The sequence below is a fragment of the Chiloscyllium punctatum genome, chromosome 5, assembly GCF_047496795.1.
Source record: "Chiloscyllium punctatum isolate Juve2018m chromosome 5, sChiPun1.3, whole genome shotgun sequence".
NCBI classification, from domain to species: Eukaryota; Metazoa; Chordata; class Chondrichthyes; order Orectolobiformes; family Hemiscylliidae; genus Chiloscyllium; species Chiloscyllium punctatum.
This window is the reverse complement of record NC_092743.1, coordinates 99356289-99384072: the sequence shown is the minus strand read 5'-3', so window position 1 is coordinate 99384072 and position 27784 is coordinate 99356289. Positions and strand designations below refer to the sequence as shown.

General features: G+C 39.0%; 1 protein-coding gene across 2 annotated transcripts in view; it reads left to right on the top strand.

Annotated features, from left to right (window-relative positions):
- The first annotated feature begins 1675 nt into the window (after window positions 1-1675).
- Window positions 1676-27784, top strand: part of atp9b (ATPase phospholipid transporting 9B) — a 344153-nt gene continuing 318044 nt past the window's right edge. For both annotated transcript variants that reach the window (XM_072570843.1, XM_072570844.1), the window contains exon 1: window positions 1676-1776. In XM_072570843.1, the coding sequence (XP_072426944.1) occupies window positions 1700-1776 (77 nt within the window). In that variant the 5' untranslated portion in view covers window positions 1676-1699. The remainder of the gene's footprint in view (window positions 1777-27784) is intronic.

Below are 27784 nucleotides of genomic sequence, written 5' to 3'. Positions count from 1 at the left end.
TATTAAAGCCTTTCACAAAGTTTGACATGATAGAATAATTAGAAAATTTAGATCACATGGGATTCAGGGTGAGCTTGCCAGTTTGTGACAAAATTGGTTTGACTGTAGGAGACAGAGGGTTGCTTTCTGGACTAGCCACCTCTGACTAGCCATGTTCCACAGGAATTGGTACTGGGTCCACTTTTGTTTGTCATGTATATAAACGATTTGGATGGGAATATAGGAGGCATACTTGGTATTTGCAGATGACACCATAACTGGTGGTATAGTGGACAGTGAAGAGGGTTATCTAAGATTACAAAAGATTTTGATCAATTGGGTAAACGTGTTCAGGAGTGGTAGATGGAGTTTAATTTGGATAAATGGGAGGTATTGCATTTTGGTAAAACAAACAATGGCAGGACTTACATAACTAATGGTGTGGACGCTGGGTAGTGTTGGAGAACATAAAGACACAGGGATTTAGGTACATAATTCTTTGAAATTTACATCACAGAGAGGGTGATGAAAGGGTGTTTGGCATGCTTGGCTTCATTTTTTCAGGCCTTTGGGTATAGGAGTTGGGATGTCATGTTGAGGTTGTGCAGGATATTGTTAAGGTCTCTTTTGTAGTGTTGTATGGAGGTTTCACTTGCGGCTATAAGAAGCATATTATTAAACTGGAGAGGATTCAGAAAAGATTTACCACAATGTTGCCGAGAATGGAGGGTTTGAGTTATAATGATGGCTAAAAGGCTGGGATTTTTTAAACTGGAGTGTAGGAAGTTGAGGGGTGATTTTAATGGGGTTTATTTAATCATGAGGGTCATTGTTAAGGTCATTGGCAAGGGGTTTTCCCCTGGGATGGGGAGGTCAAAGCTAGGGGGCAAATTTTCAAGGTGAGGAGAAAGTTTTAAGAAGGACTTGAGGGGAACTTCTTTACAAAGAGAGCGATTGTGCGTGAAATGAACTGTCAGAGGCAGTGGTGGATGCAGGTATGGTTACAACATTTAAAAGACATTCAGGTAAGTACATGAATATGAAAGGTTTGGAGAGATGGGGCTAAAGGCAGGCAAGTGGGACTAATTTAGTTTGGGAACACAGTTTGTGTGGACTAATTGTACCAAAGGGTCTGTTTCCATGCTATATGACTTAGGACTATGACTACTTAACCTGTAACAAATCATGTTGGATGAAGTCATGAAAGGCCCTATATAAATGGCATAATGTAAATATTTCTTTATTTGCAATCAAAACAAATTATATCAAACAGCCTAACCTAGGATTTCCACAATTATTGAGTGAAGAAATTTGGAAATTTATTGTTTCTTGCTGGCTAGACACACATTGCCAACACTGGTTTGCAAAGTGACATGTTAGTCCTTTCAAAAATATTGAAGACTTCTTTTCAAAAAAAGAGAAAACTTTTGTTTGGTGCTAAGGATGGGAGCATTTGAAATGTGTCACAATGAACAATTGGGGATAGAGGATGGGTTGAAATTGTTATTAAAAGTGAGAACTTGGCTGGGATTTTCAAGGGCATTTGAGGAGTGAACTCATCCATTGCGGTCCAGTTGGACTGGCTGAGGAGTGGGTGGTGACGTCAGGGGACAATGATAGAAGGTCGGAGTCGCTGGTGACGTAATGAAACGATGTAGTAATGGAGTGACGTAGCGTCTCAGCCCGGGGGATTGTGGGAGGTGAACTCACCCACTTTAAGATGGCGGATAGTATTCCTTTACACCCGGTGCGGAACCTGCAAAAGAGACAGGAATATTACCCGGGGAGACAGAGCAGGTACCATTACTGTCTCCACACATTCATACCGTGCCGTTAGTGCTGGCAGTATCATCGGGTCAGCTTGGCGACCTTTTACTTTGGAGTTAGACACACACAAAAGAGAGAGGGGGGAGGCGGTGTTGGATGGTTTGGGGGAATTTGGAGCTGGGCCCGACCCCCGGCTCAATTTCACCGCGAATTTCACTAACAGTGGGCGTACGGGTGTACCAGGCTACCACCTTTTCTGTACTGTGTGTGATTGAGTGTAGCATCCCCCAAGCCTGGGAAGAGTTGTATTTTCACTAAAATCAAATCCGGATTTTGGGTCAATGGATACCTCACACTTCTTAAGTTACAGAGAGTTCAGGTCCCCACTCTGGAGGCTGGAGCACAGTATGTAGGTTGGTGGGATATAAGGGAGTACTGCACTCTCAGAGGTTCTGCTTTGTTTTAATTATCTTAGCATCAGGAATAAGCACCTTTATTATGCTGACGTTTATGAATGTGCTCAGTGTTGATGTTAGCAATTCTCCATCTGCTCCCACAAGGAGATTTAAAATGTCCCATGGCATTATTTTGAAGAAAGACAGTAGTTACCCTCGTGTCCCAATGAATATTTATTCCTGAACCAACATCATGTTAACAGGCTATTTGGTCATTCTCACATTTCATGTTTGTGTGAGAATGCTATATGCAAATTGGCAGCTGCCTTGTCCACATTGTAGAGGTGGTTTACTTCAGAACAAATTCATTGACTTGTTCAATGAGATACCCAGTGGTTGTAAAATACAGAAGTAATGCAAGTCCTTCTTTTGACTAACAAATTCCATTCTATTATGAATGGTTGTGTGACTAGTAAAGATACTGTAGTTTTCTTTTCCTGTTCCAACCCTCTGCTTCTGAAATATCAACAAGCTTTCCCTCCATTTCACAGGAGACACATAGGTTGGAATTTGCTGCACAAGTCTGCAAAGAAAACTGTGCATTTGTAGAGTCATAGAGTCAACCATCTGCATTTGTTTCTTTGCATCATAAAGTGAAAATGAAAATAATATTTGCACCAAGGGGCCTTTGCATTTGTGTTCATAAAATCAGTGTTTCTGTAAAGCTTAAATGTTTTATATTTTTTTAACTACCCTGTGAATTGCATTACTGCAAAGTAGTTTCACGATTATGTTTAAAGTGTAGTCTATCAATATTGGGAAATTACAAATTTATGATCAAAATGTGAAATTGCAAATCAAACTTGATGAAATGGTATTATAATTGCTAACAATATTTTGAAAACAAAATATTGTGGCTCCTGGAGAGCTGTGATATAAACAAAGTCATGGAGAAACTCAGCAGGTCTGGCAGCATCTGTAGAGAGAAAGACAGTTAACATTGAATTGATGCTTTTTAAGCAAAGCATAGACAGGCTAGTCTATGCTGATCAACACGTGACGCCAGACACTCTGTATTGCAGGGTGGCATTCTGAAAATTGAAATTAAATACTTGTTTATTTGGCTGGTATTTCTGCATGATAGACTATGCATGGTAATATACTTTTGAGCTTAATGAGAAGATTAGGTATTTCCCTTAATGCTTTCTTTTAACTACATGTGACTTGGACTATTTCTATGGAAGGTAAATGTTGATATGGGTTAGCAGGGCTGTGTCATCTATTTTGTGTGTTACAATTTCTGTTTGAGAGTATGATTTAAGTGCATATGGATGGGCTATGAATTCTAAAGTGAATAGTCATAAAGTCAGTTAAACCAAAGACTACCTAATTATTTGCGTGTGCACCATACAGAAAATAGAAGGATTGTGACTTGCTGTAAAATAGCTAGTTTAATTTTGAAAGATTCGTGTCACAAGCAACATTGTTAAAGGAGTTTTAGAATACCATGAGATTTTCAGAATGGGTAGGTTAAAAGGTAATATACAATATTTGATGCAATGAAACAAAACGGAAGTAGCTGAAAAAGCTCAGCAGATCTGACAACATCTGTAAAGAGACATCAGAGTTCTGAGGAAGGGTCACCGGACTTGAAATGTTAACTCTGATTTCTCATCATGATTGCGGCCAGACTTGCTGAGCTTTTTCAGCAACTTCTGTTTTTGTTTGATTTTATAGCATCAGTGTTCTTGATGCAATGATAGTAATTCAATCATGATATCGCTTTTTTAAAGTTGTTCTGAGTGCATAATAAACTCAGGATCCCTATTGTAAAGACAAGGGTGAGTTCAATAATATGTGCAGTGTATGTTAATTGGACTTTTAAAAAAAATTTAACACATGCAAAAACAGTCCCTTTGATTGACATAAGCCAGTAAAACCATTAATTTGCCTAAAGCTTAAAATTTACAAGCAGTCACTTTTGGCCTAGTAAGGATTTCAGTGGCTTATAAATAGCTACAATAACTTGTATTTACTCAGTTACTACCTGTGAGGTTGCCATGTGAAATGTACTTATGTAGGCACCGTTTTTAAGTAGCATTGAAAATATTTCCAGACATAATTTGAATAAAATTTGTGTGGCACAGATGTTTATCACTGGACTTAAATAATCTTTAGTCTACTTAGATTACAGTAGTATACTTTGTACTAAGTTTGAGAGAGTGGGTCTTCCAATATTGGTAACAGTTCAGTGACTATACATTAATTTTGGGAGTTGCTTTCAAGAAATCAGTATAATTTCTGTTGATAAATTATTAACTTTACTCAAAACAGTGATTTGTCAGCTAGCTGAGCAGTTTGTCCCTAAAAACTGAATTAGGTCAACTTGTCAAGTGGAAATATTTAAACTTTGTGACAGATGGCTTTATTTAAAAATGTGTGTTTGAGTGTGCCTAGGTTGAGCTATTAGTGAAACCGTTCCCAAACTTGTCAAATTGTATGCACCTTATTTAATTAGTTGTCCTTTTCCTATTGCTATCACTAATAATTGACTACACCTATATGTTCTTCTCTAGTTTAGTTCCAGCTCTCTGCTGACTCAGCATCACGCTTCACTGCAACGTCAAGCACTGTTGCATATCTTGATACCTTTATTTAAAATAAAGTAGATCATTTTATGCTTTTATTTAAAAACAAACTCCTCTATTTACCTGGTTGTAGTAAAATCTGTGTATTTCTCATTTTATCAAAAGGATTTTAGTTAACACATTCAGTAATGTTTTAAAAGGCTAGCAACTGCAAATATATTAGGCCTAAATATTTGCCATTTATCAGGGTCATAACTTAAATGTAAATTCACCAGATTTAGAGATCAATAAAATTTTGTTGTCAAGTACATCTTGAGCTTTAGTGAAGTAAGTTAGTGAGTTGGGTGGGCAGGATGAAAGTTTACTTTTATTAAGTAAAGATAAAAATGACAAACCAAATATTGGAGAAATATAAATTCAACCATGTTAAGCTTATGGCACCAGTTGAAGAAGAAAAGTGTTAATATGGATATTTTTAAGCAAGAGTTTAGATATGTTATAATACTTCTGAAGTATGTGGGACTTGAATCTGGGTCCTTCTGGCTCAGAGAGAGGGTCTTTGCCACTGTGCTGTAAGAATCACATTAACACTGATAGTTTCTTATCAGTCTGTTCAAGGATGTTATTTACACACCTCTGGAACAGGTGGGACTTGAGCCTGGCCTTCTGAGAAAGATGCAGGAAAGTGCTCGACTAAGGTGGGGAGCGGGGAGGCCATTTGCTTAGAAGAATTGGGGACATCTGTTCTTACTGTCGATGGATTGGTGGAAATAAGGTGATAATATTTGTTCACTTGTGGGATGTGTGGCAGTACTTCCTCCTCTCACCAGAGGCTGGAGGCATGCATATTTCACAGTGGGATGTCAGATAACTAAATTGCTGGTTTATATCAAAGATCCTTAACCAAGCACATCCTTAATAGGAAAAGAAGTTGTAATTTAAAAAGCTGAGTGGAATATGCACATAATAGAACAATCCTGATAAATTTTCATGTATATGAAATTGAGCAGATTTGAATTTATGAACCTCAGCTCCCTCATCTTGACTATTCTGCGAAGTGAATGTCTCATTAACCTTACAGGCTAGGTAAACACACAGGCTGAAAGTTGGAAGATGTTCATGTGTGTGAGAGTGAGAGAGAGATAACATTCTTTTATAAATTACATTCACTGACTGAAGGGTTCAAGGGACAGAGAGAGCGAGATAGATAGACAGACAGACAGGATGGCAGCTGATGGAAAGATTAACCCTTTATGTTCTGATTTGAGTGAACACTGGCTTGTCATGGATTGAACGTGTGTGCTGTTCCCTGGAGCTTGAGATCCAGAAATGTTATGAATTTAGGTTGCACTTTGAGAATTTAAGGTGATTTTAAAAGTAACAGTCATTTTGTAGGACAATGACACTGGACATGTTAGCTGAGTGAGGTGATCCTATGACCTTTTTCACATAGTTTGGACTAGTCTCTTGTTATGATGTACTAGCCAAGGCAATTTGGCCTAGCTGGATCAAGGTTTCCCACTTTGTGCATGTAGTTTAATTAGTCAAGCACATACAAACCTGTCAATGGGCTTCTCTTCCTCTGCAAACTTTTGCCATTTTATTGCTGCTTATCTGATTTAAGGACATGTTTTTGTAATTTTAATATCAAATTCTATATAAAGACAGCTGCTTTGCAGCAATAAGGGGAGTGGCCTTAGAGAGCTCTTAGGAGTAAGAGCTGGTGCCACTACTCTATGGGTTCTAGAACCTTAGCTCAAGTCTGGCTTGTAGATGCCTATGCTATGATGTAACATTACCATTGGTAAATAAAGGTAATAATTTAAACTAAACTGTCTGTAAGAGTTTTATATTCTAGACTGCCACAGAGTACGATCTCCGGGACGAACCAAGAGAGGCTACTGGTTGAGTACTTCAGGGATTCCCTGAGCTGTCTTGAATAGGGACTTTAACACATCTTTTGGGCAAGTTCCAAGATTCTAGAACAGATCCTACAGATTAGAGGGTAGCTAATGTAGCCTCCCTATTTAAGAAGGGAGGCAGAGACAAAACCAGGAATTATGATCATTAGAGGGAAAATACTGGAGTCTATTATAAAAGAATTAATAGCTGAGAATTTGGAAAACAGTAGTGGGATCAGATAGAGTCAGCATGGGTATGAGGGAAATGCAGGAACAGTTTGTTGAGTTGGATGATCAGCCATGATATTGGCAGCACAGGCCGAAAGGGAACATTTTCTGTATTTCCTGGCTGAGGTAGGAATACTCTCACTGAATCATAAAAAGCCTTTTTAGAAAAAAAGACTTATTTCTGTTATGAATTTCACAACCTTCACACATTCCAAAGCATTTTTTAGTGAGCAAATTACTTTTGAAATATGATTCGGGTGTTACTATACACTTCTGGGATAGGTGTAACTTGAACCTGAACTCCTTGCTTAGAATTGGGGCACTAACGTTCTGTCACAAGACGCCCTTAGTTAACCTTGATGTTTTGGTCAAAATGTGTTCTGCAATTAACATCGCAAAAATAGAACATAGACATTTGGTCTTCAATATATTTTTGTCTGGCTAGGCACAAGTTGACAGTTGCATTTCTACATTACAACAGTGACTATACAAAGTACTTCAATGGCTTGAAAATGCTGAGAGACATCTGATAGTCAAGGAAAGCACTATAAATTCAAGGCTTTTGAGTTTTGGGATTAGATTGTCGCATAATTTTTCTTGAGGGAGATGATATTTCATTTGCTTCAGTGAAGAAAATGGAAGTTTTAGCATTTTTGAAAAAAAAAACACTCATCACAGATAATGAGACAAGTGCGCAATCCTTTATCCAAAATGCTGGGGACCAGCTGGTTTTCGAAATTCAGAATTTTTTGAATTTCAGAATAAGTGACAGCTTGATGGTGAAATTTTAAAAAATCTTACCTGAGGAGCATGACTCACTAAGTAAAGCAGGCCTTGAGAGAGAATTGAGGCCTGCCAGTGCTGAGCCATGCCCCCCACGTCGCATCTGAGTGACCCACATCGAGTGGGTGTTGACTTGGGTTAACTGTTTGCACACTAAACAACCTTATTAATGAGGAAAAAAAACTTCACAAAAAAAAGTCTTCGGACTTTGGAACATTTCGGATAAAGGGTTGCCAACCTGTCCATCTAAAGTGTCATAAACAAGTTCATTTATACTGGTACTGGGTAGAGTCTTGTATGCTTCAGTTGCCCGTTCTGAACACCTTATCCTATTCAGTAATACTCCAAGTTCTGTGAACACGGGGGCACGTTATGTAATTTCCTCACTTGCCATCACTTTGGAAAAAGTTAATGTTCTTTTTGGGATTATTGATAATGGTACCCTGCTGAGTTCCTGCAGTTAGATGTCTGGATTAGATTAATTGGTAATGCAAGAATTATCTGATGTTTAAACTGAATGAGATTGTCCCAACCTAACAGTTCTTTCCCAGCCTGTTTTGGGGAAAAAAAAATGCAATTGATTGCCAAGAACTCTGGATGACAAAATGAACTGAATCATTGAATTTACTCACCTTCTCAAGTAGAATCTTCAGTCTTATCCTTGACAAGGGTAGCTTGTCCCTGCTGACAGTGAGTGTAAGTTGGTTCCTGGGATTGCTGTCTTCTGTGTTCAGTTAGTTGAATTTTCCTGTGCAGTATTGATGTGCTGTAAATTGTTTAAGGTAACTAAGTTAGAATGGGAAAATGGCTGCGAAGGTACATGTTTGTAAGTATTAGAAGTCTATTGGCTTATGTTCAGCTGTAAACCGCTTCACTCTCTCCACTATCTAACCTGTCAATGACATTAAACAATGAAAGAACACAGCTGCAGATGCTGGAGATCTGAAACTAATAAAACAATTTGTTGCAGAGACTCAACAGGTCTGGCAGCATCTATGGAGAGAAAACAGTTAATGTTTTGAGTCCAGTGACTCTTTAGAATGAGAAGTAGCAAAGAAAAGGTAGTGTTTACACTGGTGGGCAGGGAAGTCAAAGGAGAGAGAGAGGATAGGTTTAGATGGAACCCAGAGAGAGAGAGAGAGAGAGAGAGAGAGAGACAGAGTAGTTGACCGTTTGTAGAACATATAGGATCATTTTACAATCAGAATCTCAGTTTCTATTCACCTGCCACTTCAACACAGTGTCCCACACCAATACTTTAGTCTCAGGCAGTGCTCCAGCAAGGCTCAGCCCAAGCTGGAGCAACAGCACCCACTTAGATACCTTACAACTCTCAATACTTGACATTGAATTAAATAATTTCGCAGTATGAACACTGCCTTCCATGTCTATTACCTAATCCCACAACCCGAGGTCCTGTGCATAGCCAACCCATTTTCAAGGATTCCTAGCTTTCTATATTACCCAACTGGCTACGTTTCTTCATTAGCCTCGTATCAACAATCCCTTTTTGTGGCTACCCTTTTTTTTTCCCTGTCTCTCTCTCTGGATTCTATCTCCACCTGCCAATTCCAACCCCCCCCCCCCCCCCGGCAATAATCTCCGTTCTGAAGAAGATACATCGTATGGGATTGAATGTTAACTGTTTTCTCTGTGCAGATATTGCCAAACCTGAGTTTCTCCAGCTATTTTGGTTGAACAATATCACTTGATTAATTGATAAAATTACTGCAGAATGGATGTCATCCTTTGACATTTATCAATGTTTTTGATGCAAAGGATTATGATCGAAGTAGGAAATTTCAGTGAAAACAGCTTGTTCTGCCATAACGTGTGTTTCATTAATGACGAGTTGGGGACACTATTTCTGAAGCGCAAGCTTTTAAAACCTAAGTTGGCTGTAGTGTGACTACATCACTACCACTTTAAGCACTGTTTCTAAAATGTGTCTTTTATATAATGCAAGGTTGCACAAGAGTGCTACTTGTAGATAAAACTTCATTTGATTTAATTAGTCACCTACTAATCATACCATTTGTATATAAATAAGCTGGTTGAAGAACTATACTATTCATTAAGAATATGAAATAATCCCTAGGCAGCATTCACTGCCTGATATTATAATTCATAAACTATAGGGCAGAATTAGGGGAATAGGAAATATTTGAGTGGGACAGAAGATCTTCATGAGAGAGAATTTCTTCAGTGCAATAGTTACAGCATAGGAATCCTAGCATTATTTTGGATAACTGGAGATGGAGGTTGATGTGAAAGATCTAAATCACAGCATATGCTTTTTTTGTAAAGGCGTGGGTAATTGAAGAAAGCAATGTGAGATAGTAATACGATGCATAATTTTACATCCCTGACAGTTAACCACACTGGACTTCATTCAAAAGCAATCACAATGGATGCTGGAAATTTAAAATATCAACACTGAATGCTAAAAATAATTAGCAGGTCAGGCAATGTCCATAGAGAAATAGGATTGATGTTTCAGGCCGGTTACCATTCATCAGAACAGTTCTGATCATAAGTCATTGATCTGAAACAATAACTCAATGTCCTTGTTGAAAGATTGCTGATGGACTTGCAGAGTATTTTCAGCGTTTTCTGTTTCAATGACTTGTAATCTGTAGCCATTGCTTTCTTTTTGTATGTGGTATTTCTTTGAAGCTTACTGTCTTAGACTGGATAGGAACTTGACTACTGAGGCAGCTCAGGATTCCAGTAAATGCGAGCAGCACTTTGGTTGCACTTTTGATCACACTTCTTTTTGCACATTCAGTGCAAACACAAAGTGACTATGCAATGTCAGAATGATAGAGATAGGGAGATTCTGAACTTAGTTTCACAAAACTTGTGTTTGTGTCCATGTAAGAAGTTATTGGATTTTCTTATTCTTTTATCTTTGCAAATCAACATGGTTAGTATACAGACAAGTACAGTAGTTCTGTATATTTAAAGCTTTTCTTGTCTATCCAGTTGTCTGTCTTCCTTTCCATGTTGACTGAAAATGGGTGCAGTTGCTTGGCCAAATCAGGCTGGATTGTCGTCATACCTCCAGATTTAAATCACCTTTGAGAAGACAAACTGGTGTAAGAAGACTATTAATAATGTCAGTTGAGACATTGAATATTGACAAGCTGTTTCTTTGGTGAAAAAACAGCATATCACTTGGAATTCATACTGTATTTGGCTAACTTGAATAAGCATTCTTAGCAGGGTTTGCTGGACAGCAGTCAATCTCAGGTTGTAAATTTGCTCGCTGAGCTAGAAGGTTTGTGTTCAGATGTTTCATCACCATGCTAGGTAACATCAGTGAGTTTCCGATGAAGTGCTAGTGTTTTGTCCTGCTTTGAATTTGTGTTGGTCTGTTAAGGTGGGTGATATCCTTTCCGATTCTTTTACTTGGAGGTTAGTAAATGGGGTCGAAATCGATGTGTTTATTGATGGAGTTCCAGTTTGAATGCTAGTTCTCTAGGAATTCCCATGCGTGTCTCTGTTTAGCCTGTCCTAGGATGGATGTGTTGTCCCAGTCGAATTGGTGTCCTTTTTCATCTGTATGCAAGGATACTAATACTGATGAACCGAAAAAACCCTATACCAACAACAAGCAAAATGTCTGTCATTTATAAAATACCATGCAAGGACTGATTTGAATGTGAGCATAAGAAGTACAGTTAGTAAGTTTGCAGATGACACCAAAATTGGAGGTGTAGTGGACAGTGAAGAGGGTTACCTCAGATTACCTCAGCAGAATCTTGACCAGATGGGCCAGTCGGCTGAGAAGTGGCAGATGGACGCGAGGTGTTGCATTTTGGGAAAGCAAATCTTAGCAGGACTTATACATTTAATGGTAAGGTCCGAGGAAGTGTTGCTGAACAGAGACCTTGGAGTGCAGGTTCATAGCTCCTTGAAAGTAGAGTTGTAGGTAGATAGGATAGTGAAGAAGGCGTGTGGTATGCTTTCTTTTATTGGTCAGAGTATTGAGTACAGGAGTTGGGAGGTCATGTTGCAGCTGTACAAGACATGGGTTAGGCCACTGTTGGGATATTGTGTGCAGTTCTGGTCTCCTTCCTATCGGAAAGATGTTGTGGAAGTTGAAAGGGTTCAGAAAAGATTTGCAAGGATGTTGCCAGGGTTGGAGGATCTGAGCTACAGGGAGAGGCTGAACAGGCTGGGGCTGTTTTCCCTGGAGCATCGGAGGCTGAGGGGTGACCTTATACAGGTTTATGAGGGACATGGATAGGGTAAATCGGCAAAGTCTTTTTTCCCTGTGGTTGGGGAGTCTCGAACAAGAGGGCATAGGTTTTGGGTGTGACGGGAAAGATATAAAAGAGACCTAAGGGGCAACTTTTTCACACAGATGGTGGTACATGTATGGAATGAGCTGCCAGAGGAAGTGGTGGAGGCTGGTACAATTGCAACATTTAAGAAGCATCTGGATGGGTATATGAATAGGAAGGGTTTGGAGGGATATGGGCCGGGTGGTGGCAAGTGGGACTAGATTGAGTTGGAATATCTGGTTGGCATGGACAGTTTGGACCGAAGGGTCTGTTTCCATGCTGTACATCTCTATGACTGCCCCAAACAGTACATCGGACAGACAGACATTAAACTAGCCACCAGGATACACGAACACCAACTAGCAACCAAAAGACATGACCCACTATCACTAGTATCCTTACACACAGATGAAGAAGGACACCACTTTGACTGGGACAATACATCCATCCTAGGACAGGCTAAATAGAGACATGTACAGGAATTCAGAAAGACAGAGTATTCAAACCGGAACTCCTTCAATAAACGCTTTGATTTAGACCCATTTAACAACGTCTGATGAAAAGAACCAAAAATGATATCACCCACTTTAACAGAAGAAGACACGTAAATAGAAAGTGGGACAGAACACCAGCACTTCACCAGAGGCTCACTGATGATGTTACCTAGCATACGAAATGTCTGAAAACAAACTTTCCAGCTCAACGAGCAAACTTACAACCTGAACCTCAACTTGAGGTACGAATCTTCTCAAAAATCGCAAAGCACTCCATCTCTTGAGCTCTGTGCTGTTTTTACTTTTCCCTTTACTCTTATTCAGTTGTCTTTGAGAATAACTGTTGCACTCGTGTAGTCAAGTCTCTCATAACTTGATTTGCACATCCTCCATAAACTGGGTAATTTGGATGTCCAGTTCAAAACCTGAAATAGTATATAAAGCTGAATAAAACATTGTTTTTTTTAATAATGCTTTAGAGCTACTTGAACTCTGTCAAAAACTTGTTTCAATTTTAGTTAAAAGGATTATAAAGCACCCTTGTACTGTACTTTCAAAACAGTTTTTATAGTTTTTCAGCACTCTGCACTTGCCCCTTGTTGAATGAAATTAAATTTCAGAAATTGTATGAATGAGCATTTGTCAGCTATTACTTAAACTTTAACCAGAGGAAATGAATTCTAAAAGTAGTAAAGTGTATAAATAAGGGGATAATCTCTGGGGTGCAGAAGAGCTGCAACAGACTACAAAGGATTTTATACAACAAGGAATTAGGAATGTTAATGGATCGAGTTAAAGGGATAAATGAATTAATGTTACTGGTAGTCTGTTAATTGTTTTATTTTTATTTTGTAAAGGGGAATGACTATTTTTTCTGATAAATTGGCAAGCATAATTATCCAGTCTTTGTGCAGTATTACCTCTACCATTGTCAAAACAAAGTACACCATTTTTCCAAGTCAAAGGATACAGTTCAACAGGCTAATATGAATTATTACTGAGATTTTTCCAAAGCGCTTACAGCAGCAGCCGTTCTTTCATTCGGTGCAACTTGAATTTGCTGACAGGACTGCCTACTTGATGCCTTGAGTTTTGGAATTGTAACCTGTTTTTGTCATCTATATCTAGGACTAAATACATGATTAGAGTTACTGAACAGATGCCTGGATTGATCCATTGTAGGTGAATATGCACTGTAGTGGTTCATTAGTAATGAACATCATTGTTATTTGACTGGAATGTTTAATTTTATGAAATTTGAATGGTAGTTACTTCCTAAGAAACTGTGGTAGTGAAATGCAATTGCACTTTTAAAGTGATCCTTTTCTTTGGTGTTCGATGCATTTACAGAATTATGCAAGGCAGCATAGAAGAGACTGGCCTTGCAGGAACTGGGGTGCATCATTATCCGCAATAATATTTTAAGATTGTGTTTCCATTATGGTTGAGTTTCTGTTAACACTATTTGTGTTTTTGTGACAGTCCTTCACTTGGACTATCTAACCCATTTTAAAACATTTTCTTTTAAGAGTAGAAAGAGGCAATGTTTCAAGAATGCAGCTCAACATCACCCTTTCAGGTGCAATAAGGGATGGGCAATAAATACCAGACCAGGCAGCCGGCGATATCATGTCCCACATGTGAATAAAAGAAATCTAGTTCTTTCTGTGCCTGCTCTCTGAAGGAGCAGCTCCTCTAGTGCCATTTCTCTGCTCCTTTGTAAATCTGAGTGTTTTCCTTTCCTGATGATAATCATGTTCCTCCTTGAATGTCTCCACCACATTGTCTTAATGTAACTATTGGGTAATTTGTTCATGTACCACTCAAAACATCTTATTTGAAATTTTAAAATGATACTGTGTAAAAACATAATATTTAGCATGTTGAGTTAACGTTTGAAGTGTTAACAATTTACTGTATTTGTAATCATAGGTTTTTGATTGTTTAGAATCTGAATGTGTGTCTGCCCTACCTCATAGTTCATGATTTTTCCTAAATTTCTATTTGACCTAGTACTCAGTCTGCCATGGCGTTCAAGAGGGAAACAGAACAGCGATGTTACGTTTGTTGCACTGTAGTTTAATTTAGCTCTGTTTTACTAATGTGGAAAGTACTTCACTGTCTAATTTTGTAAGTTTTAGAGTGTAGGGCAGACTGGACTGTTGCAATAATTGTTATTCAGCCTAGACAAATGCCAGAGAAAATGGAAAAATCAAATTTGAGGAGCAGGTGGGAACTTGAAGAGTTACAGAATGACCATGAAGTTGCCAGTGTGTTGTCAAACATTTAATTGGATCAGCAGTGATTTTTGTGGAAAGGACTCCTCGTGCCATCATTCCCTGATCAAGCTTATATACAACTCTTATCCCATGCCAGCTTGTTTGACTCTTAACTGTCTACCAAACTTTACTGTAATGGTTAAAGAAGGCAGCCCATCCCATATTCTGTCAGTGTTTCATGTCCTCAGAATGATAGAGAATTGGGCAGCCTGACATTAAACCTATGGCAAATGCTTTAAGCAAATTTAACAACATAATCACTACTCTTTTATTTGTTGTTTATTCCTTTCTGGTATGGTCAGTTTCTTTTCCAGCTGATCCCTCATCACCTTCTACCTTTACTGTTCTCCTCCTGGTACCTCTCAAGGATCTTTCTGTAACTGCTTCCTGTTTCTTGCCCTTCCCATGCTGCTTGGTGACATCACCTGCAATCATAACTCTAGTTTCAATATATATGCTGAAGACACCCTGGTCCATTTGTCAACTTATCCCTTTACCTCTCCATTGTCTTTAAACTGCTCAAACAAGGAGAAAAGAGCAGCAGGAGCTGTGAGGGTGACTGTCGCTGGTATTAAGACAGCAACAGACTGACTGGCATCAAGGAGCTCTAGCTAAATTGGAGTCAGTGGTAATCAGGAAGAGCTCTCCATTGGTTGGAGATCTTCATTTTTATTTTCAAATTTCTTCATGGCCTTTTAACCTTTTGTATCTCTGTAATGCCCTCCATTACTGTGACCTTCCTTGATATAGAGTCATAGAGATGTACAGCATGGAAGCAGACCCTTCGATCCAACTCGTCCATGCTGACCAGATATCCCAACCCAATCTAGTCCCACCTGCCAGCACCCGGCCCATATCCCTCCAAACCCTCTTAAACGTTGCAATTGTACCAGCCTTCACCACTTCCTCTGGCAGCTCATTCCATACACGTACCACAATCTGCGTGAAAAAGTTGCCCCACAGGTGTCACTTATATCTTTCCCCTCTCACCCTAAACCTATGCCCTCTAGTTCTGGACTCCCCGACCCCAGGGAAAAGACCTTGCCTATTTACCCTATCCATGCCACTCATAATCTTGTAAACCTCTATAAGTTCACCCCTCAGTCTTTGATGCTCCAGGGAAAACAGCCCCAGCCTGTTCAGTCTCTCCCCATAAAGCTCAAATCCTCCAACCCTGGCAATATCCTTAAATCTTTTCTGAACCCTTTCAAGTTTCACAGCGTCTTTCCAATAGGATGAAGACCAGAATTACACGCAGAATTCCAACAGTGGCCTAACCAATGTCCTGTACAGCCGCAACATGACCTCCCAACTCCTGTACTCAATACTCTGACCAATAAAGGAAAGCATACCAAGCACAGCCTTCACTATCCTATCTACCTGTAACTCCACTTTCATGGAGCTATGAACCTGTCTCTACTTCAAGTTTCTCCTTTTATCCTTTCTAGCTTTCCTTTTCTGTATCTTCTCTAAGATGCTTCTTAAAACTTGGTCTCTTTGTTCTAATGTCTTTGTTTGACACTTCTGTTAAAGCTCCCTGATATGTACTAAATGTACTGTCAATGTTTATTATAGTTGTGGGATAATAGTGTGTAACTCCGTTCATACATGGTCTGGTTGAAGGTACGGTGTTTGCTGTTCTAATATGCTTATGTGGAGAGAACATTAACCTCTAAATATGTAAAATTTATCAAAATTCTAAGTTAATTCACTGTTATGAAGCAGGAATGGAAGCTAGAGTGCACATCAGCCCCTTTCTTTACTAATGTCGGAACGATGTTGAATAGATATGCCGTGTTTGTCTCCAGAGCCGTTAGGCCCAGTTGAAGATGAGATTTTCACATGCATCTCGTGAGCTAATAGATTCACACCAGCACTAAACTGTAAGCTGACATTATTTTTGTTTGGAAGCAAGCTGAACATAAACTTTTCTGTACAGGCAGCAATATAGATTCTCAATCGTTGGCCTCACTAACCTTTTAATGATTGGGGTTTCTAGTTTCAATAGCTATGCTTTTTTTACTCTTAAATCTATCAACCTGAAGTTATTAATGTAGAGTTATTGTCTCAGGCATCAGGCCCATTTAAACATGGGATTTTCACAAGCATCTTTTTGAGGTTGGATTCACATCAACCAGAAACCATAAATTGTCATTCTTTTGTCTGGGAGTAAGCTGAACATCAACATTTTTCATATGTAAGTAATATAGCTTTCCAGTCATTGGCCTCATTGACACAAGGGTATATCCAACTACCTGAAAATACCAAATGATGACTGTCAGACAGCAATTTCTCACGCTATGAATCTGGCCCTCAGTATAGAGATGGTGGTTTCTGCATCATCAGAAGTCTCAAAGCATTTCATAGCTACTTTTTTGAATTAGTTCTATAATGAGTGCTTAAATCCCCACTCTTGCATTTCTGAGAAATGTTCATGTCTTGCATAGAGCTTGTGTATCTACGTAGAAATCGTGCCATGATTACAATAATGTTCAGTCGGTTTCCTTAATCAACAAGTGAAGGAGTCAATTTAAAACTACGCTGCAAATCAGTCTTTAGCTCATGGAATGTTTTTGAATCTGTTTGATTTGTGTAATAACGCAATAAATAGAGATTGTACTTTAAATTTTAGTCCTTGAATTGTAGGTAATGCATTTGTTTTTAATATCCTGATGTTTTATTGCATGTCAGTTCTTGCATCAGCTGCCTTATGATGTTGTAATGTACCTCCTGCAATTAAAATATGGTAGCAAGCCAAATTTAATTATAAATGGTTTCCAATCTACAGAATAATTTATAAATTACTTTCAAGAAGCATGCCCATATAATTGGCATTGTAATTTTATTTCATACTTTGTCAAATGATGTTCCTCTTGGTTCGTGAACTATGATTTGTAGGCCTTGCTTGTGTGATTGCTGCAATTAGTGCATTTTTTTTTGTAAAATGAAACTGTTCATAATGCACATTGAAGCTACGCCTATAGAAACTTCAATGCTGATCCTGTAATGTTGTAAAATGTGTTAGGAGTGCAAGATTGAAATCCATTGTTACGACAGTTTGATGTATGCATTGTGCAGTATGTGGAATATTGCTGAGAAACCAGTGGATCACTGGTTTAGGATGTTCATTATTACTGTCAGAGGTCACAAGTTAGATCAGTAGAAAGGTGAATGAAATATTACATGCAGATCTCCAATGATTTCCGTTTAAGGCTGGAAGTGCTGCTAATTAACATGAGTGCAGGATTTATTTGGGGAAACAAAGCTATGATGCATTGGGCAGTTGAAGAAGATGTGGAAATTGGAGAGCAATATTCTTTTCATACAGGGGAAGGACAGGATGCAAGAGGTTTATAGAGAAGTATTTATAAGTAAGTGGGCATAAGGTTGACAAATAGAGTATAATGAAAAATACAAAGTTCATTTTGGAAGGGACAGCACAAGTTTAGTATTATTTAAATGGAGAAAATTTGCAGAAAGCCACAACACAAAACTTGAAGTACTTGTGCATGAAACACAAAGCTGGTGCAGCAGATAATCTGGAATGCGAATGGAATGTTGGCCCTTATTTCAAGAAGATGAAGCAGAAAGGTGTTTGGAAGTCTAACTGCAGTTTTACAAGGTGCAGATAAGACCATGTTTCAAGTGTTTTGAGCAGTTTTGGTTCCACTAAGGAAAAATATCGGAGGCAGTTCAGAAAAGGTTCACCAGGGTTCCTGTTATGGAGGAATTATCTGATAAGCAAAGGCTAAACAGATTTGTTCTGAACTCCTGAGAGTAGAACCATGAGAGGTGATCTCATTGAATCATATATAATTCCTAAGGGACTTGACAGGGGAAAGGAATTAAGGGGCACAAATTTAAGACCGGAATGAGGAGAAATTTTGAGGGTTGAGAGTCTTTGAAACTCCTTGCTGCAGAGTCTGAGATAGTGAGAGTTTTGATCAGTAAGGGAATCGGTGTTATGGGACAGGAAAGTGGACTTGAGGAATGGCAGATCGGCCATGATCCTATTGAACAGTGGCGCAAACTTGAGGAGCCAATTGGCCTACTTTATTTCTCTTTTGTTCTGGTCTTATCCTTTTTAAGTCAGGTTGAAACAATAACTTTTGAGCAAAAAGGCCTAATTAAAAGAGGTAGTTGCTTGATTCAGAGTTAGCATTCAGGCACTTGGAACTTCTGTATCTGAATGAAGTGAGGTCACTGTAGGTAAAAAGTGTCTCTGAGCAGATATATATAAAGAAATTATATAAAGACATGGCCTGCATGCACCAAGACTTGAGAGAGTAATGTAGACTGAATGAATATGCTGTTGGCAATTTTGTTCAACGTGGGAATTAGGTGCAAATGGGGATAGAGATGCTCTTACTAACGTTTATTGCAAGAAGTAAACTCTCCAGAGTGAAATATGAGTGGGAGAAGACTAAAGGCATGGATCCAGCAGTGAGATCAGTGGCTGAATGACGTCACAAATCAGTGTGATGGAAGAGCAGTGAAAACTGAGTTAGGAGGTCTGGTGAATATTTGTAATCTTGAAAAGTAAGTTCTTCAGTTTGTGTTTAGGTCTGTGGTTGCTTTTCCTTAAAAATAGCTGCTCAAATATAAGGTGGATACTGTTTCTTTTTATTTTACAGAAGTTAGATATTACAATAAAGTATCAAGAGAAGGGAGTCTAAAGTAACTCATTCTTAAGGTAAATAGATTAGTGATGAAAGTATAGGTAATGTGTTACCTCTGGACATCAGTGTGGTCTAGAGGAAACACATGATTGCAGTTTGAATTTAGGAAGAGTTGGAGTTGGAATCTGCATTGCAGACGTTGTGCCCCCACATCAAGAAAGGGGGAAATTACCCAGCCGCTTTACTCCAGAGTCAGCCAGACTCAATAATTCAGTTGGTCTGTTATCAAGGACATGTACCTGTGACTGCCGCTGAAGAAGGTACAAGGACCCAGGATATTGTAATTGAGGAACCTAGTCCCCTGAAATTGTACAACGTTTACAAGGTTTTTGCAAGTTGTGTGGTTGAGAGTAGGAACTGCAGGGAGAATCGGTAAACTGACCACGACATCTTGATACAGTGAGCCATTGAGGTAGTAATATTAGGGGGAGTATAATTTGGGGATAGATAGTGTTCTCTGTAGCTATGACCAGAAGCTGTGAAGGCTGTGTTGCCTGTCTGGTGCCAGATTAGGACATCTCCTTGGGATTGGAGAAAATTTGGAGTAGGAGGGGAGGGATTCATTTGTCAAGTACATTTTTACCAAATGCATTGGGTCTAGAAAGGAGGTTCTGTTAAAAGATTTTCGTTAGGAGTTAGAACTTGCAAGTTGATTATTTCTGGGTTTATCTGAGCCATGGGTAAAATGGCTCAGAGTAAATAAAGGAAAGTTCAATGCGTGGCTCAAACATTGTAGGTGGAATGGGTTTCAGTTCATAGGGCATTGACACTGGTACAGGGGTAGAAGGGAGCTCTCCCAGTGGGAAGGGATTCATTTGCACCTTGCTAAGGTCCTATGCTCCAGATCTCCCTGGCCAAGATGGTCTGGTGCTTGTTGCAGTGAGTCACGTGTGAAGCCTTGGAGGTAATGCACTCATAGATGGCAATGATGGAGCAGTTCATGACACTCCTGGCCTTGGATGGACCCAGGCCAGCACTGAATACATGTATATTGAGCAGCTCGGTTTCTAAAGCTTCCTCTGTGACTTGGGTGGCTTTCAGTTGACTTTGTTGAGTGACTGTTTTGATGCCTTTCAGAATGCAGCACCGTTTGCTGCAGACACTAACTCAGGCATGACATTTGATCTCAGCAAATTCAAAATAAATTCGTGCTGGCCTATATAGAGATCAAAACTGTGACATTGGTGTAACCAACCCGCCAACTGGCCACGTTTTATGTAAAGTCCAGAGGACCCTAGGGCTGCTCTTCAGAGTGGTTTAATCTGAGCATCACCATGCCTCAGTGGAAAGAGATTGAGAAGCTGGGGCCTTCCCAGTTTTCTCAGCTGGTAATTGTGTTGTTGGCATTACTCTATTGCAAGCTAGCTGTTCAGCCATCTCCGCTTTGATGCTATCCTTGACCAACTTCGTTAACCACAGATGCCTCATCCTCCTTATCAGTTCTGGATGAAAGTTTGCTTGCTGAGTTGGAAGGTTCATTTTCAGACGTTTCATCACCATACTAGCTAGCATCTTCAGTGAGCCTCCAGTGAAGCACTCATGTTATAGTCTGCTTTATATTTGTGCTTAGGTATCCTTAAATTGGGGATGTCATTTCCTGTGTTGATGTCATTTCCCATTTTTTTTCTCAGAGGGTGATGAGTGGCATCCAAATCGATGTGATTGTTTGATAGAGTTCTGGTTGGAATGCCATGTTTCAAGGAATTCTCATGTGTGTCTCTGTTTGGCTTGTCCTAGATGGATGTGTTGCCCCAATCAAAGTGGTGTCCTTCCTCATCTGTATGTAAGGATACTAGTGATGGTGGCTCATGTCTTTTTGTGGGTAGTTGATCATGTATTGTGTTGGCTAGTTTTCTGCCTGTTTGTCCACTGTAGTGTTTGTTTCAGTTCTTGCAAGGTATTTTGTAAATGATGTTCGTTTTGTTTGTCTGTATAGGGTCTTTCAAGTTCATTAGCTGCTGTTTTCGTGTTTGGTGGGTTTGTGTGCTACCATGATGCCAAGATGTCTGAGTAGTCTGACAGTCATTTCTGAGATGTCTTTGTGGGGGAGAGTGGCTTGGGTTTCTGGGCACATGTCTGCTCGTTTGGGTTTGTTGCTGAGAAATCAACAGACATGTTCATTGGGTACCCGTACTTTTTGAATATGCTGTAGAAATGGTTTTCTTCTGCTCTTCGTAGTTCCTCAGTGCTGCAGTGTGTGGTGGGCTTATTGCAGTAATGTTCTAACACTGCTTCGTTTGTGGGTATTGGGCTGATTTGCTTCTGTAGTTCAGTATTTGGGTCAGTATGTGTTGTTTTTCTGTAGACGCTGGTTTGAAGTTCCCCATTGATTCTTCGTTCTACTGTGACATCTAGGGATAGCAGTTTGTTGTGGTTTTCCTCCTCTTTTGTGACCAGAATAAACTTTTGCTGAGCGTTATGAAATCTCTGCTTAAATAACTGCCACTGCTCATCTTCTAACCTTCCCCTTGGTCTATTTCCCATAAATAAAGGCAATTAAATGCATAATGTAAGTTGACACTGGTTTGCGATCTGAGTTGATTTTCCCTCAAATTTAATCAAAATTCTACTGTGTTGTGATATTTACCAGCAGAGACTCATTAACTATGAAACTTCTTATTAATTTTACCTCATCATGTATTACTTTATCTGAAAGAGCCTGTTCTTGGGTAGGTTTTTTTTAAATTTTGATTTGTTAGGTGCTTAGTTCTTGACATTGGAGTCACAGGTAGACTGGGCTGTGAAGAAGGCATTTGGCATGGTTTCCTTCATTGATCAGAACACTGAGTTTGGGGGTCAGGATGTCATGTAGTGTCCAGGACACTAGAGGGCACTTTTGGAGAACTGGAGGGTTGGAGTTATAGGGAGAGGCTGAATAGGTTGGGTCTTTTTCTCCTTGGAGTGTTGGAGACTGAGGGATGACTATGGAGGTTTATAAAAGTGTGAGGGGCACAGATAGGGTGAAGAACCAAGGTCTTTTCCCTAGGGTAAGGTTGTCCAAAGCTGGAAGGCATAGATTTAAGGTGAGAGGAGAAAGATTTTAAAAAGGATCTAGGGCTAACTTTTTTTAATGCAGAGGGTGATGTGTGTATGGAGTGAGATGCTAGATGAAGTGGTGGAGGAAGGTTTAATTAAAAGACATTTGGATGGGTTTATGAATAGGAAGGGTTTAGGGAAATATAGATGCTGGCAAATGAGATTAGGTCAGATTGGGGTGTCTGGTTGGTGACCAAAGAGTCTGTTTCTTTGCTGTATGGATCTATGACTCCAGTATGTCTAACTATATCACTTTAAAATAGTTACAATGTGAATACAGGCCTTCAAAAATATAAAAAAAACCCACATTGGATTTGATCATCCAGAATTTCTTGGATTCTTGAGTAATTTCTAAGGATTGGAAGGTGGCAAACTACTTTTTTAATGAAGAAGGAGAGGAAACTTGTTAACAAGTATAATGTTCTGCTAACCTGAATGAGTACATTGCCATGTTGTAGCCTGAATAACACTGTGCATGCTTTGTTCAGAGAGAATTAACTTGTATATGGCCATAATAAAATTGGTGAACGCACACTGAACAGGCAGCTTGTACCAAACTTTTAAAGGAAGCGTAATCTATTGACCAGGTAGTCTTATACCAATAAAAGGCAAAATGTTAGATCTTATACACTGTAGTCTCTCCTGTACAGAAGTCTTTTTTTTGTTGGAAACATCACTTGTCTGGGAGATATTTGAGCAGACCCTCACATGCTTTACTACAGTATCTTTGGAAAGGTAATATTCAGTAATGGATAAGTAAAATTTCTGTTTCTCCTTCTTAATGTTTTATCACTATTTAATGTTTCAGTTATGTATTTATGTTGTTGATATTTTCTGGTGTCCTCAGTTGTGGTTGGCATTCAACCATCATTCTGCAAAGAGGAAGATTCCAAACGCATAAAGGGCTTGTTCCCAAGTATTCTGGACTGGAGAAGCTGCAGTGTTTTCAGAATATGCAGGCCACTTAAAAAACCAAATGAATAAGGAAGAGTCAACACTGATTTTAAGAAAAAAAATATTGTTTTTCATGAAATCTTTTCTTAAAAATTATATCGTGGGGTTTGGTCAGCAGTAGTGAGGTCAACATCCCTTGTTCATTCTAAATTTCAGAGAAACATAGAAAGTAGGAACAGCAGTAGGACATTTAGCCCTTTTGAGCCTGCTGCACATCTAATATGATTATGGCTGATCATTCAACTCAGTACCCTGTTTTCCCCCTATACTCTTTGATCCCTTTAGCACGAAGAACTATGTCTAACTTATTCTTAAAAATATTGTTTTGAGCTCATCTGCTTTGTGCTAAAAATTCCACATGTTCACCTCTGTGCTCATCTCAGTCCTAAATGGCCTATCCTGTTTCCTTAGACAGTGACCACTCGTTCTGGACTCTCCATTATCCGGGAACATTCTTCCTGTGTTTTACCCTCTCTAGTCCTATTAGAATTTATCAGTTTTTGTGAGATCTGTTCTACCCCCAGCCCATCCCAATTCTTCTAAAGTTCAGTGAATATAGTACTAACTGATCCAGCCTAATTTTATATACCAGTCCTGTCATCCAGGACTCATTGTGGTAAAACTTGTGCTCTCTACATAGCCAGAACGTCCATTCTCAGATAAGGAAACCAAAACTGCAGACAGTAATCCAGGTGTCATCTCAGCAAGGTACTGTCCAGTTCAAGAAAGATATCCCTTTTTCTTGACTTGTATCCTATCGATATTTGCAGCTTTTAATACCTGCTGCATTTGTATGCATGCTTTCAATAACTGGTATACAAGGAAACCGTGTCTTGTTGTACCCCATCTTATCCCAATCTATCACCGTTCAGATAATGTGCCTTTGTAACTTATCTACCAAAGTGGAGACCTGTATATTTATCCATATTATTCTTCATTTGCCTACTCACTTACTTGTCAAAATCATCTTGAGGCGTCTCTGCATTCTTTTCACTGGTCACCCTCCCACCCAGCATTGTCATGTGCCACATTTGAGATATTACATTCAGTACCCTCATCTAAATCATGAACATATATTGCGAATAGTTGGAATTGTAGCACTGATCCCTGCAATGCCTCATAAGTCACTGGCTGCCACTTGGTGATAGCCCATTTATCCCTGATCTTTGTGTCCTGCCTGTCAACCAGTTCTCTAACCATGTCAGTGCACTAACTTGCAATCTCATGAGCTTTATTTTTGCATGCTAACCTCTTATGTGGGACTTTTTTTTTGGATGCCTTCTGGAAGTGTGTAAACCAAAACTGCTCTTCCCCTCTCCCCCACCCCCGCCCCATCAATTCTTCTCGTTATATACTCAAAATTCCAGAAGATTTGTCAAGTGTGTTTTCTTCTTTTTTATATAACAGTGCTGGTTCTGTCCAATCGCGTCACAGTTTTCCATGTGCTCTGCTATTAAAGCTTTCATCACAGACTCTAACATTTTCCCTACTACTGACGTCAGGTTAGCTGGTCTATATTTTTTTTTGTTTCCTCTCTGCCTTTGTTTTTTCAAATAGTGTGATTTATATTTGGTACCCTCAATCTTAGAAACTTTCTAGAGTATGTAGAATCTTGAAAGTTGACCACCACTGTATCCACCTTTTCTAGGGCCAGTTCCTTAATTATTCTGGAATGTAGATTATTGGGCCCTGGAAATTTATTGGTTTTTAATCCCATCAATTTGCCTTTTTAGATTAGATTAGATTACTTACAGTGTGGAAACAGGCCCTTCGGCCCAACAAGTCCACACCGCCCCGCCGAAGCGTAACCCACCCATACCCCTACATCTACATCTACATCTACCCCTTACCTAACACTACGGGCAATTTAGCATTGCCAATTCACCTGACCTGCACATCTTTGGTCTGTGGGAGGAAACCCACGCAGACACGGGGAGAACATGCAAACTCCACACAGTCAGTCGCCTGAGGCGGGAATTGAACCCAGGTCTCTGGCGCTGTGAGGCAGCAGTGCTAACCACTGTGCCACCGTGCTGCCCACTAATAGCCAAAGATTTCCTACAATACCTCCCCCTCACTAGATCCTGTGTTCTTCAATATTTTTTTGTGAAGAATATGCATTCGATTGGTCTGCCATCTCTTTGATCCCCATTATAACGTTGCTTGTTTCTGATTGTAAGGACCTAAATGTGTTGTCTTTAATCTTTTCCCTTCACTTATATGGAGAAGCTTTTGTATATCCTGCAAGCTTACTCTTGTACATTACTTTCCCTCTCTTAGTTTGTTCTTCATTTGCTGAACTCTAAGCTGCTGCCAATCCTGTGGCCTATTTGTATGTCCATTTCTGGATCGAACACTGTCCCTAATTTCCCTTGTTATCCATGGTCAGACAACACTCTCTCAAATATTCTTCTATATGACATCAGTTCCAGTCCTGCCCAAGTGCAACCTGTCCAACTTGCACTGATCCCACATTCCCCAGAGCTGGTTCCAATATTCTAGGAATCTAAAATCCACCCCCTTGCACCATTTCTTCAGCTGCATATTCATTGGATGTATCCTTTGATTTGCTCATGGCACTGGAAGCAATCCTGGAATCACTGTCTTTTGAGGTCCCACTTTTTAACTCACTTCTTAACTCAGGACCCACTATGCAGAAGGGTTTAGATGAGTTCAATGTGGGTTAGAACATGATAGAATATAAGTGTATATAAATTGAATACAATGTCTTAAAGTGTGAAAATAACCCTGACAGTAATGAAAGCCAAAAAAGCAGAATGTTTTTGAAGTGAGAGAGTGGGTATTTAGGGTGTAGGTTTGCTCGCTGAGCTGTAGGTTTGATATATAAAAAAAAGTGGGTATTTGTATTACGATCTGTCTTAAATATTTTTGGACATGAATCATTGAAAATTGACATGTAGGTACAACAAGCATTTTGGATAGAATCTTGTATGTTAGATTCTGTTACAAAGGGTTTTGCAGTTTGAGTGAAAAAAATCTCAATACAATCATACAGGATGGGGTGAGGCCACACCTGGAGTAGTTTTGTGATTTATGTTGCCTGAATTATATACATATTTTTCAATCACTTTGTAAGTTTGGGATTCTGAGTTATTATCCAGTAGTTTCTCTGTGCTTAATAATTAACTTGAAAGTATTTCTGTAGCTATGGTGATTTCTTTTAAAACAGTTTTATGGCCTGGCTTTAGTTTTTGTGAAGCACAAGTAGATTGTTTCGCTTTGTCTTTCTTTGTTTTGTAACCCAATGAGTTAAATAATGGGGCCTCAAAGTTTGTTAGTGACTTCTGGAACTTGTTGCTTAAGGGAATCACCCATTGAGAGAGGGAGACTTTTGGTTTCTGTTTTACAGGGGCAGAGCCGTGAAATAATTGGAACAGGATGACTGTATAAACTTATGCTCATAAGTAGGGACGGATAAATAATGAACCAGGTTACCTTTAGTATGAGGAGTTCATGTTGGTCCCAGATTAGAAGTGTTGGTATAAAATCCTGAAGAGGTTACTTAGTTAAGTAACTTAAACCTACCAAGATGTTAGACATAGGGACTCTGGTGTGAGTATTTTATGAAGGATATTTTATGTACAATAGCAAGGATATGCTTTAGTAACTATGCAAAAGCTGTTTGTTTCTTTGCAATCTCTAAAGGAATGTTTTGGGATTAATAGGAGTACAGTTTTACTATGTTTTAAAAATATTTGCATTTCTAATGAAATGGTTTGGTTTATTTGATTTTATCTTCATTTCTTTTAATAAACTTTAGTTTTACTGTTGAAACATTGCATGCTTGTGTTCTCTTCAATAAAACCAAAATAAATAAATAATATAATCTATCAAGCTTGGTTTCAGTATGGCATCTGACTTGTTACAATATCAGCTGGAATCATGTGTGAGAAGTTTTGGTCTTGGCCACATGGGACCAGGAGTGTGCTGTTTGATCAAAAGTTCTGGATAATCAAGGTGTCCATATAATCAATAAAAACACACGATAGTAATAAAAGTAATGGAGAGAGTATACAAGTCACTGTTATACTTTACTTACATCATGTAAATAATGCAACTTTGTCTTCAATATAACTTAGCAGCAGAGAGTCTTCTCACACTCTCCCTCAACTGACTAATCAGTCATGGAGGTAGATCATGGTATTGGAAGAGAAATTGAATCAACCTTTGATATTTTATGTGGCTGTTTGACTGAAAAGTCTATTTACATCGAGATAAATCCTTTTTGGAAAAAAAACTATAATAATTGGACACAATAATAGAAAATTTCATGATGTTTGAGGTATATTATTTTGCTGGTTTATCAAAAGTGCTGTTTCATAAGGTGCCAGTTAAAACAACATTTGATGTACTTGAAACTAAAGCAGCTAAATTTCAAAACCTGCAAAGAG